Genomic DNA, 13489 nt, shown 5'->3' with positions numbered 1-13489 from the left:
TCCTATACACAAGAAGCTGGCATAAAGTAAGCAGTGTAAGGCAGACCAGTGTATAGTTATTCTGTTTAGCATCTGGCTGAGCAAAGGGAAAATGCCCTTTTTCAGGGCTTAACATCCAACAGGCTCAGATCAGCCAGCTGGGTCCTTGCTGAGCCAAGGATTGAAGGAGTTAAGCCACCATAACCTGGTTATGCCAGGAATCTCCTGGTTTATCCTGAAACATCTTAGATGCCTCAAGTTATTCCAGGTGATGAAGAGGGACATGGGTTTTCCCCCTAAACAATCTATAAGTTAAGCAACCCTTTTGAGTGAAAGTTACCTTTATTATTTGAAATTTGCAAAGTCAATGCACTAAAAATATATATAATCTAATTTGAAATCATTTGTGAGAGCTTAGCAATGGACGAATCTGCCAATTTTGGTTTCTCATTTTTCCAGTCTTCAGTTCACTTTCACATTAGTTTTAAAAGTCTGCATGGCTAATCATGAAAGCAGGTCCAGTGTTGATGTGGCAGAATGGATAAAGGCCCACTGAATTCACCAATCACACCCAACTCAGAAATTTCCTTTTAAATCTGTCACTTCATGATTCTAGGGCTTAGCTAACACATATTTATGTTTTTAAGAGGAGGTTTCCTTGAACCTTGGAGACCCCTTTAGTATTTTCCTTGAAGGGACAAAAAAATCTAGTAAAGAACAGTTGGCAAAAAATATTGTCATATCTCTTAGAGTTGCAATGACAGTTAAGTTTCCAGCTTCCAGTTGTTAACCATAGGCGCAGTAGAATTATTTCTATTTTCTACAATTATTTTCTACATGGTATGCGTATTCACACCTGAAATGTCCACTAATCCATGCCTTTCTGTGGGCTTCTGGCTTTGATGTGGACATTTTGTATGTGGTGATTCACTTAAGAGAACATTAGAGCCCCTCTATGGAGCCCAACCACATTAAAATAGTTTCAGGCACTTGCTTTGGGTATGAAGGCAGGTTGTTATTTGCTGCATTCTCATACTGACTTGTTTTCATTGATATATAATATTACACCATTGTTGTCTTTGACAGTCTGCTGATGTTTGTGAGCAGATCCTAAGAGTGGTGAGCAGATCTAACAGACTGGAAGAGCTAGTACTGGAGAATGCAGGTCTTAGAACGTAAGTCCATTCTTTCTTTAAATAGCATGTGTTTAGCAAATCCCGATATTGCTAGAAAGAGCTTTGAGTTTGAAATTGCAGTCCGATACACACTTACCTGAGAATAAGTCCTACTGAACTCCGTGAGGACTGCTTCTGAGTAGGCATACCTAGAACTGCTAAAATGTACAAAATTGCCGCCTCTTATCTACCTAACATGATAGGAGTGTAAATAAGATATGTGATGCTTCAAAATAAATATTTAGGGTTTGCAGGAGAAACCACCCAGACCTAGAAAATTGTTGCTTTGTGAGAATAGGTGTGACTTAGAGTAACTTTGCACAAATTCTCTTACTGTATTACGTAATTTTTCTCTCATAGAGGCAGATATGCAAAAAGAAAATACCACATCTTTTTTTTTTAGTAAGCCCACTAATGTGTATTACATCGTCCAATAAATATGGCATCTTTCCTTCCCTTGCATGCTTGTGCCTTTGCATGGCTAGTTAAGCGCTACACGCAGAAGCTAAGCCTAATGCATAACCCAATGTATAGGCAAAGCCACCCTTAATGTAAAAGAGAATTGGTACATAATGGCAGTGTTGTACACAGCTTCCCTAATTCTATGCTCATTCTTTTTAAGTAGTCGTTTCATATTAAGCTTTTAAATATGGTGTGATGCAACTTTGCAAGCCTTAATATAATCCTCTGTTTTGTGGTTGTTGTTTTTCTTAAAGAGATTTTGCACAGAAACTGGCCAATGCCCTATCCCATAATCCCAACTCAGGACTTCATACAATTAACCTTGCTGGCAACCCCCTGGAGGACAGAGGTACTGTAGCACTTAAATTTTCTCCATTCCTAATACACACCCAATAAGAGGATTAGTGTGGTTTCATTCAGCTTTTGTCTGAACAATACAACATTTTGTCGGATGTCATTGCTTCGTAAATACCCTTTGTTCACAAATGTCTGAGGATCTAGTCACTGTCCCTTTAAACTGCAAGTCATGTTTAGTAGTTATAGTGGCCATAAATTTAATTAAGCCTAGCTTTGTTCTGATTTCACAAAAATTGCTGGCATTTAAGTAAAAAAACAATAGCGGGTAATTAGTTTGGAACTGAGGTAGGAATTAATAGGCCACAAATGTTGTATTTTTCAAAGTCTTGAGAATTACCATAATATTCACCCTAGGGAGAAGTCTTACTCTTTTGAGTAAATAATACATTTGTGTCTGGTAATATGAGCTTAAATATTAGCATATCATACAATTTGGGCAAAAGAGGAGGTCCTTTCTGTCATTGGTATAGTAAGCATCTAGAGCAGCCAGTCAGGACAGAAATAATGAGTGATAAGCTTATCACTGTTCCGCATAACACTGAATCATGTTTCAATCCCAGGGATTCAGTTTCAGTTCTAGGAAGTGTCAGTTAAGTAATTTGGTGGGCTTGGATACTTGCCCATCATCTGGTTTCCTGTTCCTTCCTTAAATCTAAATATTTAAAACCTCGTTTGCACATTATCAAAGGGTAGGAATTCTCATTAACTTTCTCACATATTCCACATACATATTAGCGTGCACTCTTTTTGTTAAAAATACTCATTTCATATAGGAAATTGCTCTGATCTTCTCCTCTGGGATAAAAGAGACGCCGAAATGTATTTTATTTTTACCATTAATGTTTAACTTTACTAGAATGTATTCCCAGTAAGTGTACTTAGGGTCATTTCTTGATGGCATATCTGCAGTACAAATCCATCATATTTGTATCAGTTTAACTTTTTTTAACGGTCAGGGGTACCTTTACCTTTACCTAACTTTTTTACGGTTTCACCCCAAATAATTTTGAATATTCTAGTCAGTGTGCAGAACCTTTTGTTGCAAACCTTTAGCCCATCCCAAACTACAGCTCCCCGGGTAGCCTAAGGGGAGGAAAGTGATTATTCTGATAATTACAGTGAAGCGTAGGTGTATCGTAATTAATGGCTAAGGCATCATTATATACCTTTTGTCTGTGGATGTGCAAGGCACTTCCCTTCTTTCTCCACTTAGCCTTATAGTAGCCATGCAAAATAGAAGTCTGTTCCATTTTGTAAAAACAACTTGCCAGAAGCCAAACTATGCATCTCTGTATGTGCAGTGCTTTGAACCTGGCTTTTGAGGTCCAGACATACTGTTGTGTCAACTGGACCACACTGTACGTCAATATTGAAACATGAATATTTACGATGTAAGCACCTCCCCATTTCTAGTGTGAGTCTTTTTTGTCTTTCGTTCTTCTGCAGGTGTGTCCTCACTAAGTATTCAGTTTGCCAAACTACCAAAGGGGCTGACACAATTAAATCTATCAAAAACCTCATTATCGCCTAAAGGTATGTTCAGTTAAATGTACAAGTCATTATGAAACATTAGCTTTTGTTTTCCCTTCTGTTATCTGAGTGCTTTCCCCAGTTCAGAACTTTTCTTTCATGATCAGGCAGGCAAAATAGAGCCGGAAATGTTTTGCAACACACTATGAGCTGTTGCCCCACTGGATGTTGTAATCTAGACCATCAGGATTAATTCAGCTCCAGTTCAGTAGCAGTTGCCATCACAAGCACTGCAGAAATACACAGGTAGAGTTGCAGTGAGTTTGCTCAGCACAGTGCATTATTTGCATGGCAAGTAGAATAATAGAACTGTAGAGTTGGAAGGGACCTCAAGGGTCCGCTAGTCCAGCCCCCTGCAATGCAGGAATCCCAGCTAAAGCATCCATGGCAGATGGCAACCCAACCTCTGCTTAAAAAGGTGGTGCAGGTGGAGAAAAGTGGAGGATGTGTCTGAATGGCAGGTCAAGGCAGATGAAGGAACTGCAGTTGCACAGGAAACCTTAGTCAATGTTGTGTTTGCCATTTTCAAGGATTTCTTTCTGCACGTTCTGTTTAGAATCAGGTACAGGAAGCTTCCAAGCACCACACCTTAAACTATAATCACTATACTAGGTCAGCCCTTCAGTGTTCTTACAAAGATGCAAGCAAACTCAAATAGCACTCCTAACAAAAACAAATTCTTTTGAGCTCTTATGTCTGTCTCTGTATGTGAGATCCTCTTCGTACAAAAACCTGTGATTTCCCCTCTCTCTGTGTGTGTCTCTAAAAAGCCCCTTCAATCTTGTCTCTTAAAGCTTTGTGGCTTTCTGCCTAGCTTATCTTCTAAAACATTCGCTTGGCTTAAGGACAACACTTCATTGCTTTAGCCATGGTTGGGAAATTTAATCGGAAGCCTAAAGGCTGAATTTTATTACAATTAAAGATTAGGTGCAGAAACTGGTTGTGCTTATCACCTGTAAATTCATCCCAGGAGTATACAGAAGTGGGTCTCTTCTCCCCTAGCCTGGCCCTCCACGCACTTTTCAAGCACATGCATGCTTACTCTTGAGTTCCTTATTTGTGCTCCTTTTCATGGTTAATTGCAATGCATGTTTGGTTTAAACCTTGCAGCTTCATTGTTGGTTGTCCTAGATCTGCTTTTTGGAGCACAGCAATTAAGAGGGTTGTTTTTTTATGCTTTTCTTAATAAATTATAGCATTGCATGCTGTGATGTTTCATTTTTATTCCAATCATCCTAATGCCCCCCCACCCCCGCTGCCTTTAATGTGAAGCAGCCTTAATCTCTTATCAGATTCTGAAAACTTAATTCTTCTGCAGCATCTTCCCTGGATCACTGAAGCTTGACTTCCTCTGTACTGCCAGTTCATTCCCATCCAACTCTTTCCCACGCTACCCTTTTAAAAAATTTCATTTAGCCTGTAAGCCTGTTGAATACAGACTGGAGACCTTTGGTAGCTGCACAGTACCTATCGCTCTTTTCTTTCTTTGTGAAATGGTTGATCCTGTTTCAACAGGACTGTAACAATTCCATATAGCTGCCACATTTATGACCTTAAGAAAGGAAATGTTTATTTTCTGAGATCAGCCTCCCACAGACTTTTGCATGACTTGTTTTTTTTTTCATCTTCTATATGTACCAAGCTTCCACTGAATATGATCAGCATGTGGGAAGCACAGTCTCTCCAGCAGTGCTGTTATCTTAAATATTCATTGCTGTTCATGTTCTTTTGATGAGGTGCAGAACAGGAAATCATTAAATGTTTTATAGAAACTGTATATTTGCAGAGTGCATGTTAATACTTTACTGAGCACGACAAAGGCAAATGTTGACCATTTTGTTGCAGGGGTAAACAGCCTTTCTCAATCACTGAGTGCCAACCAGCTCTTAGCTACCACACTGACCCACCTTGATCTCTCAGGGAACGTTCTTCGGGGTGATGATCTTTCAGTAGGTGCTACTTTTTTCTACTTCCTAAACAAATCTGTTGTGTTAAAGCAATCAATGAAGTAAATACCAGTGAAGGCAGCATCGCAAGAGCATTGGGAATAGTAGAAAGCACATTCGTTTTCCCAAGTTGCCTAATTTTAGACAGTTTGCCAATTGGATGTGTCATGTGAATCACCTGTTAGTTCCGATCCTAGATGTGCATAACAATCTATAGGGACCAAAGGAATAATCCCCTGAGGTTGTCAGCCATCTTCCATTATTTTCCTTAACCTGTGAAGAAAGCAACATAGCAAGCACCTAACCTATGGCTCAGGTTGTTGTGGAAGATAATATGGGCTGGTTCACCTATCATAGTAAACCATAGTAAATGGCTTACCATGAATGAGCAGATCACTTTGGCTTTGTTCTTCCATGAGCAAGAGAACCCTTGGTTTAGCATCACGTCTGAACCAAATATCATGCTTTATTTCACCCGTGGTGGATCTTGCGTTCTCAAATTTTAGTGGCACCTCCAACGAAAGAAGAAGAATGGATACAAAAACGTATGTACCATGAAGAAATGGCTAAACTTGCCAGAAAAGTAAGAAATCAAGATAATGAACTTTTTATAAAAGCATGGAAATTGTAAACAGATAAGGACATTGGCATGGTTATTGTAATAAACTGCAGTTTCGTAAGAGTATTTAATTAAAGTAGATGAATAAAATAATAAGTGAAGTTAGAATTTGCAGGAGGAAGGAAGTCGAGTTTTGAAATGTTAAAATGACTGTAAAACTATTGAAATGTATGAAATCATTTAAAAAATAATCAGCGGCACCCTGTGCAGGTTCAAAATTCGGCACCCCCTTGTTCTCTCTAAATTGTGACGCAGTTTGAATTTGGTTTGCTTTGCCCCTAGTGGCTGCCCTGTGGGTACACCAGTGGGTGGGGCGAATGTGATGTTGCTTTCTTCCACCCCAATCATAGGTTCTATGCAGGGAGTAGCCAATGTGGTGTCCTTATAGGGATTTGCAGGCCCTCAGCAAAAGAAGAAAGTGGCTCTTCTCTTAATTTAGCTGCTTGTTTCTGTGAACTGCCGCACCTTGACTTATAACATGGCCCATGTCAGCCCCCCCCCCCTTTTTATGAGAATGTTTATTCATGTATACATGTATATATAAAGCTCTCAGATTTTCAGTCTATGAAATTATTTCTGAAATGCCTTGCGGGAATTAATTCTGGGTGGAGGATGCACCTGAATTACTAGATCCAGTTGCAATTTAATAGCTGTCTTTGTGTGAGAGTTTCACTAAAATTGTTTTGCATTATTTGGCTGAAAGGTGGCTGGTATTCTAATCTACTTTGTAATTAAAAATAATGGTTCCTTGAAACTGAGTAGTTAATTGATTATTTAAAACCGAGGCATGCACGTGTCAAGGCTACTATTTGATCTTATGTAGGCAATAATTTTTTCTTAGTACTTATGAGGTATTTGGTATTTAAGGACTAGAATGTTATGGTATCATAAGGGTGAAATATGAATATTTGTCAGGGCAGCAGTTACCTTCAAGATCAGAGAAGTGGATATGAATACCAGAGGAAAACTGAAGCTTATTTTTTAAAAATTTCTCTTTCTGTCTCTCCCTTACAGTTCCTGTATAATTTTTTGGCCCAGCCAAACGCGATTGTTCATCTGGATTTATCCAACACAGAGTGTGCATTAGACATGGTAATAATTTACTAAAGAGAAGTCCAGTTTTTCTGTTTCATATTGGCTTATGTGTAAAATTACTATCTTCTTATTCACGATTTAGATGTGTGGAGCACTTCTCCATGGCTGCCTTCAGCATCTTGCCATCCTCAACTTATCCAGAACAGTTTTTTCTCACAGGTCAGCATTTATCGTTATTTGTGTGAATTAGATACTGTATCATGAAACTCTCCCCCACCCCCCACCCCAAATCTTAGAGCTGTAAAAACACTCTATCTGGTGAAATGATATTACCAGCACTTGTAAACTAAAGCATTTAGGTTGTATGCACTGCGAAACTCGATTAAATGGCAGTGTAGGTAAATAAGGCTGGAAACTAGAGGATGAAAAAGGAATAAAAAAGGTGGAGAATCTTGCTGATGGTGTGGCTCTGTGGTGATTTGGGGAGGTGTATGCCACGTGCAATGATTTCTGTATATCATGTGATAACTGTGTATGAAAAGTCATTTGTAAAATACCTCTTGTACATGTTACGGTTGTCTCTTACCTCTGCCACGCTAACTATACTTGAAAAGGGATCATTTACTGTAAGTGTCATATGGTAGGGCTGGGCAAAGAAAAAGTGAAACAGCTGGGTGTTGGTTCTTTCCTAGCCCTCTTATGAGATCCAAGACCAAAGCAGTTTTCTTACTTCATCTCTGTTTTGCTGCTAGCTTCTCAACTTCCCATTTATGTGGGGGTTACGTTCTAAGCCACTGCATGTTTAAGTGAAGTTGCGTATTTTTGAAATGCCGTTGAAGAAGTCTGCAAATACTCTATTCCACCCTCCCTGTTCTGCCCCTTTCTGTGACATTCATGGGTCACTTCTGGGTTCGGCGTGATACACAGTTGCGCACATATTGAATGTGTGTAAATGGGGGGGGGGGTGCCTGTATCAGTAAAACATGTGCACTACTATAAGTTTATTTTTAGAGGGTCATATCCAATGCTGCAGCTCTGCTTGTGCAAGGCAGTTTTGTGAGCAGAGTTCTCTCTTCCTCTCCTGTCCCCTCCAGCCCCAACATGCACTCAAATTCATCTCCATAGGGTTCCATAGGGTTGTGGGACCCTTCAGAGCAGATATTGGTGGTAGAGGGGAGAAAACTGAAGTTCTGTAGCACCAGCCCACACTGGATACTACCCAGTGGTTCCTGTTTGTTTTCTGCCGGTTGATGCTTGTTGATCTAGACATTTGAGGCTGATGAATTAATGGTAGTATTGCATTCTGATAAGTGTTAGCAATTGTATCTCTTTGGATTGCAAACATACATAACAATGATCACAAGCCTTATGTGGGAAACAGCAGATTTATCAGCATATCTTAAAGGTTTGGGGATGTTGACTTCTATCTGCTTATTGCTTTACAGAAAGGGCAAGGAAGTACCCCCATCATTCAAGCAATTTTTCAGCAGTTCCCTTGCTTTGATGCAAATCAACCTTTCAGGGACTAAACTTCCTCCTGAGCCGCTAAAGTACGTGTGCTGTGAATTTTGTCATAAGATTTTAAATTGCATTGTGACGCTCCCTTATGTAAATTTATGAGTAGGCAGGAAAGCTGATAGTAGGGTGTGTTGATTTCATATGAATAAAATAGACCGAAAAAATGTTCTGCAGATTTTGGCTTATAAATAGTCATGTATTTGATTCCCTGCAGTGTTATGTGTTTTCTTTACAGTTCCTGTTTTATGAATAGTAAAATCACTCACTTCTTTCATGTTCAGTTTAATTTGCTTGATTTTTGATGTTTGAGTATTTAATTAATAAATGTTCTACTTTAATTCTGTTTAGCTGAAAGGTATTAGAACTTATTGACTTGGCTTAGAGCATTCAGGACACTACAGACTCATGTGGTCCCTCTTCCCTTTTGCTAACTATCATTTTATAATAGGTCCTAGATAAACCTTATCCAGTAGGCACCATTTTCTAACTATAGAGGAGCAACCTGTATCCAGGAGGGAGCAGAAGAAGTGTGCCAGGCTATGGAGACACTTCCAAACCATGTTTTAATTATACAGTGTATTCTAAATAGGGTGCAGCACATTTAGTTACGTTGCCAATGCCTTTCAGTAAATATTTTGTTTGCTTGTTTTAAAATGTATCCTGCTTTCTACCATGTAGTTCTCAAAGAAGCATCCAACAATAACACATGCAGTATACAAAAAAATATATATAACAGGAATTTCTCTTGTGACTTGATTGCCATTCTAGTATTCCATAATAATTCTGATTCATTTTTCAGAGCACTCTTACTGGGTCTCGCTTGTAACCAAAATGTGAAGGAGGTGTTTTTAGATCTGAGCAGCTGTGAGGTAGGAAATGCTTACAATCTATAATGTCAAGATTATATTGTTTTCCTTAAACATAATGGTTTCTGTATATTTTGTGTTGGCCATGCTGAAGAAGCAATAAGCCAATTTTAAAACCTGTTGCACGTTTACAGAATATGCCTGGCCTTGTGCACAAGTGCACCTATTGTACAGACATGCATCTGTTATGCTGTGATTTTCTGAACAGCCGCAGCAAAAATGGCAATCTGTTTTGAAACTGAGGAAATTCAGATGAAGGTCTATTATTATTAATTATTATTATTATTATTATTACTATTACTATTATTATTATTAGTGGTAGTAGTACTACTATGGCCTTGCTGTTGAAAGAAAGAGTCAGTGTAAGCAAAACTGAAAAAGGTTATTGTCAGGGAACTGCCATCAGTGCCGGAGAGAGCGAGCAAAATCCAGAGGGATTCCAGAGAGCGTCCCGGGATTGGGAGAGGCAGCCCATCTTCTGGGGAAGAGAATCAGCATAGCACCAGTGGAGAAGGGGGGCAGATGGGGGAAGCGGCGAGGCGGTCCCATGACTCCTTGCCGGGGACCAGCGGGGAGAGTAGAGGTCCTCCGCTGCCTACGCCCTCCTTGCGCAGAAGGCTTTTGCGCAGAGAGAGTAGGAGGAGACTAGGCGTCAAAGAGCTTCTTTGCTGGAAGAAGTTTAAGAAACGCCCACTGACGGATTCTGCCAGCGATTGAGACAGCCACAGGTGAGTGGCTGTCTGGACAGAAAAGGTTCACTCAGGCAACCCAGCCAGGTGTTTGCACCAGCTTACGTACGAGCAACCCCTAGAACCACTACAGTTATCTTAGTCCAGGGTTTCCGAAACTTGTGTCGCCAGCTGCCTTTAGACTACAACTCCCATCATCCCTAGCTAGCAAGACCCCAGTGCTTAGGCCCTCTGTGCATGACAGTAGACTTGTTGATGCTGTTGAAAACTTGTGAATGTTTCGTTTTTATCAGTAGTACAATTAGTTTTCAGCTGCCCACTTTAAATACCCCAGTGCCAGCCCAGCTTCTAGCAAATAATCAGCCAGAGTACCTGCTGGGTGACCTTGGGCCAGTCACACTTATTTGAAGTCTCTCAGCCCCACTCACCTCACAGAGTGTTTGTTGTGGGGGAGGAAGGGAAAGGAGAATGTTAGCCGCTTTGAGACTCCTGAAGGGGAGTGAAAGGCGGGATATCAAATCCAAACTCTTCTTTCCTAGTTTTATCTGAATCTGAGAGGAATGAATTAATATCAAGCGGGATATCTGCTTTGCCTTTCCTTATAGGCTGCTTGGTCCTTTCAGTCTACACAACAGAGCCAAGGCTTCATCATGCCTAGAAAAAAAACAAATATTTCCTTTCCTCACCGCTTCAGTTTTATCTTGTGACTTGCTAACTGCTGACTTACTAACTCTGATCCAAAACTTTGTTGCTATGTACTGCTGATTTTATTGCAGAAACTACTTCTATTTTAGTTGCTCAGCTCTGATGTATTTTAACTTTCCCCCCTCCTGCTTCCATTAGCTTGGTCACTGTGTAAGTACACATCATTTATTACTTGCAGCCTCTCAACTATTAACCTCAAAGCAGCTCACTTCCTGCCTATCCACTACACATGTTCCCTTTGCAGAGCATCTTTTTAATTGCTGATACTTGGATGCAGGAGAGGTTTGGTTGTTTTATAGCAGAATGTGTCATACTTTCATAGAATAGAGGTTAGGCAGATGTGAAATTGATCACTGCCTAGATCAGGGAGAATTGGGAAGCTATTTTGAACTTAATGAAAGGAGCAGCAGGATATTGCATATAGTTTGTGTTATCTTCATCCTCATCATCCTTTATAGCATATACTTTGTCATGAGATATTATTCCTGTTCGATAGGGTAGCAATTAAACAAAACGCTAACAGCTACTTTAAGAAAAAATGATGTACTTCAGCTTTATTTGTACTATAGTTTGCATTATTTGCAAACCTCTGCTTTCCACATTCTCAGCACTCCCTCAGTGAAAAGGTATCTAATGCTTTCTTTCCCCCCTCTAGCTAAGATCAGGAGGTGCGCAGGTTTTAGAAGGATGCATAGCAGAAATACATAACATCGCCAGCCTTGATATTTCAGACAATGGTAAGGGCTCATATAAGTCTGCAGAGAGGATTAAGGAATGTGGGTGATTTATGGTGTGATCCTATGCATATTTACTTGCAAGTAGACTGCATACCTGATGGGACTTGCTTTATTTGGACAAAACTCCGATTGAAAGCGATCTGACTTGCTGAGCAAACATAGTTAGCATTGAGTAGTAAGTCTGCTTTCGTTATATAATAGGCTGGGGGGGGGGAATTGAAGAACAGGATAATTAAGTATGCAATCAACCTCATTTTTCCACAAAACCCTTAAAAGCCTAATGCTGAAATATACTTCTATCAGATGTTCTTTTCTAGTCTAGACACAGAGCAAAACACTTGTTGCATCATTTTATTCTCATGCTATTAATCTTCTTGGGCAGCAGTTATTGAACCCATTCAAAATAGGATCAAATTGTTGGAGAATTATATTGCTTTTCAAAGCAATTAAAATTAGCTAAACAATATATTGTGCCCATAACTCTCAAAAGAATGAGAGTGTCTTCCTTTGCTTGAACACATAGCTGTCTGCATACAGCCATTATGCTGAGAGCCCAAGTACCTATTGTGCATGTAACCAATGCTCAATGTTTGCTTTCCTGGGGAAAAGCATCTTCAGGAAATTGCCAATTTGAAGTAAAGAAGCCACTTAACCCTTTCTCCACCTACTGGTTTCCTTTTTAAAATTGTCTTCTCAAAACTGCTTTTTCATAGGAAAATAAGGGACTAGATCACATTTTTCATCCACCAAAGCATGTGCTCTTGCTAATTAAGGAAATTGGTGTGAACGTACTCTCTAACTGTAGATTGAAACGACTGTGACAAAATGCATTTGTGGGGATCTATTTTAACTGTGCATTTCATCTGGTTCCTCGCAGGCCTGGAATCTGACCTTTCAACCCTTATAGTCTGGCTTAGTAAAAACCGATCAATAAGACACTTGGCATTAGGAAAAAACTTTAACAACATGAAATCCAAGTAAGATTTTTATTTATTTGTGGGAGGGTTTTTTAAAATGGAATAATCAATAAAAACTGCTGGTTTCACCTTTTCTCTTGCTTGTTGCCTCTTTTAGAAATCTGTCCCCTGTACTTGATAATTTAGTACAAATGATTCAAGATGAAGATTCGGTGAGTATCATTGCCCTACTACTTTAATGTTGTCTTAAACACCACCATCTCTCACCTGTAGCTATTAGTCAACAATATATACTAGGCGAAAGCATTAGTCAGGTTTTTTTTTAACCAGTTCAAATTTATATCGCAAACAATGAGCTATGCACTGGAAAAAACACAACCTTTTTTTGAAAGTGTTGAAACATTTTAAGATTCTATGCAGGGTCTGATTGATTTTTGGGCTACACTTGTGCTTTATAGATAGTAACAAATATTCAAAGGTCCATTTCCCTGCCTTTTTAACAACAGTTTCCCTTATTCCTGAGATCCAAATCTCGTTCTACAATTGTTTGGGGTTGTTGTCATGAGGTCATACGAAGTTTACCTGCTCACCATAAAAAGCTTGTTTTTTTGTTTTTAGCTCCAAAGAATATGGAAATCAACAGAGTGCTTTGGAATTGAGTGCAGAATGAATGTATGTGTGTGTCTATCTATATCTATCATCTATCTATCATCATCTATCTGTTATCTATCTATCTATCATCTATCTATCTATCTATCTATCTATATTTACTGGTTCTCCTCCCACATTGGCCAAGCAGATGGTTGGCATTGTTGTCTATAACAATGCCAGTCACCTGCTGGTGGGAAAGCAAAGCCTGGGTTGTCCTCCTTTGGTCTCTCCTACATTAACTACCAGCAGGACCAAACAGTTCCAGGTAGTACATAGCAACTAGCCGTTGGCATGGGAGTGTAG

At 39.5% G+C, this 13489-nt stretch overlaps 1 protein-coding gene across 3 annotated transcripts in view; it reads left to right on the top strand.

Moving 5' to 3' along the window:
* Positions 1 to 13489, top strand: part of CARMIL1 (capping protein regulator and myosin 1 linker 1) — a 120149-nt gene that overhangs the window by 59236 nt on the left and 47424 nt on the right. For all 3 annotated transcript variants that reach the window (XM_083449134.1, XM_083449135.1, XM_083449133.1), the window contains exons 10-20: positions 1066 to 1154; positions 1871 to 1965; positions 3420 to 3506; positions 5349 to 5452; positions 7083 to 7160; positions 7246 to 7322; positions 8549 to 8653; positions 9421 to 9490; positions 11537 to 11618; positions 12496 to 12595; positions 12693 to 12747. In XM_083449134.1, the coding sequence (XP_083305260.1) occupies positions 1066 to 1154; positions 1871 to 1965; positions 3420 to 3506; positions 5349 to 5452; positions 7083 to 7160; positions 7246 to 7322; positions 8549 to 8653; positions 9421 to 9490; positions 11537 to 11618; positions 12496 to 12595; positions 12693 to 12747 (942 nt within the window). The remainder of the gene's footprint in view (positions 1 to 1065; positions 1155 to 1870; positions 1966 to 3419; positions 3507 to 5348; positions 5453 to 7082; positions 7161 to 7245; positions 7323 to 8548; positions 8654 to 9420; positions 9491 to 11536; positions 11619 to 12495; positions 12596 to 12692; positions 12748 to 13489) is intronic.

The sequence above is a fragment of the Podarcis tiliguerta genome (assembly GCF_965153285.1).
Source record: "Podarcis tiliguerta genome assembly, chromosome: 7".
Taxonomy (NCBI): Eukaryota; Metazoa; Chordata; class Lepidosauria; order Squamata; family Lacertidae; genus Podarcis; species Podarcis tiliguerta.
The sequence above is the reverse complement of the archived record's forward strand: the minus strand, read 5'-3'. Positions and strand labels throughout refer to the sequence as shown.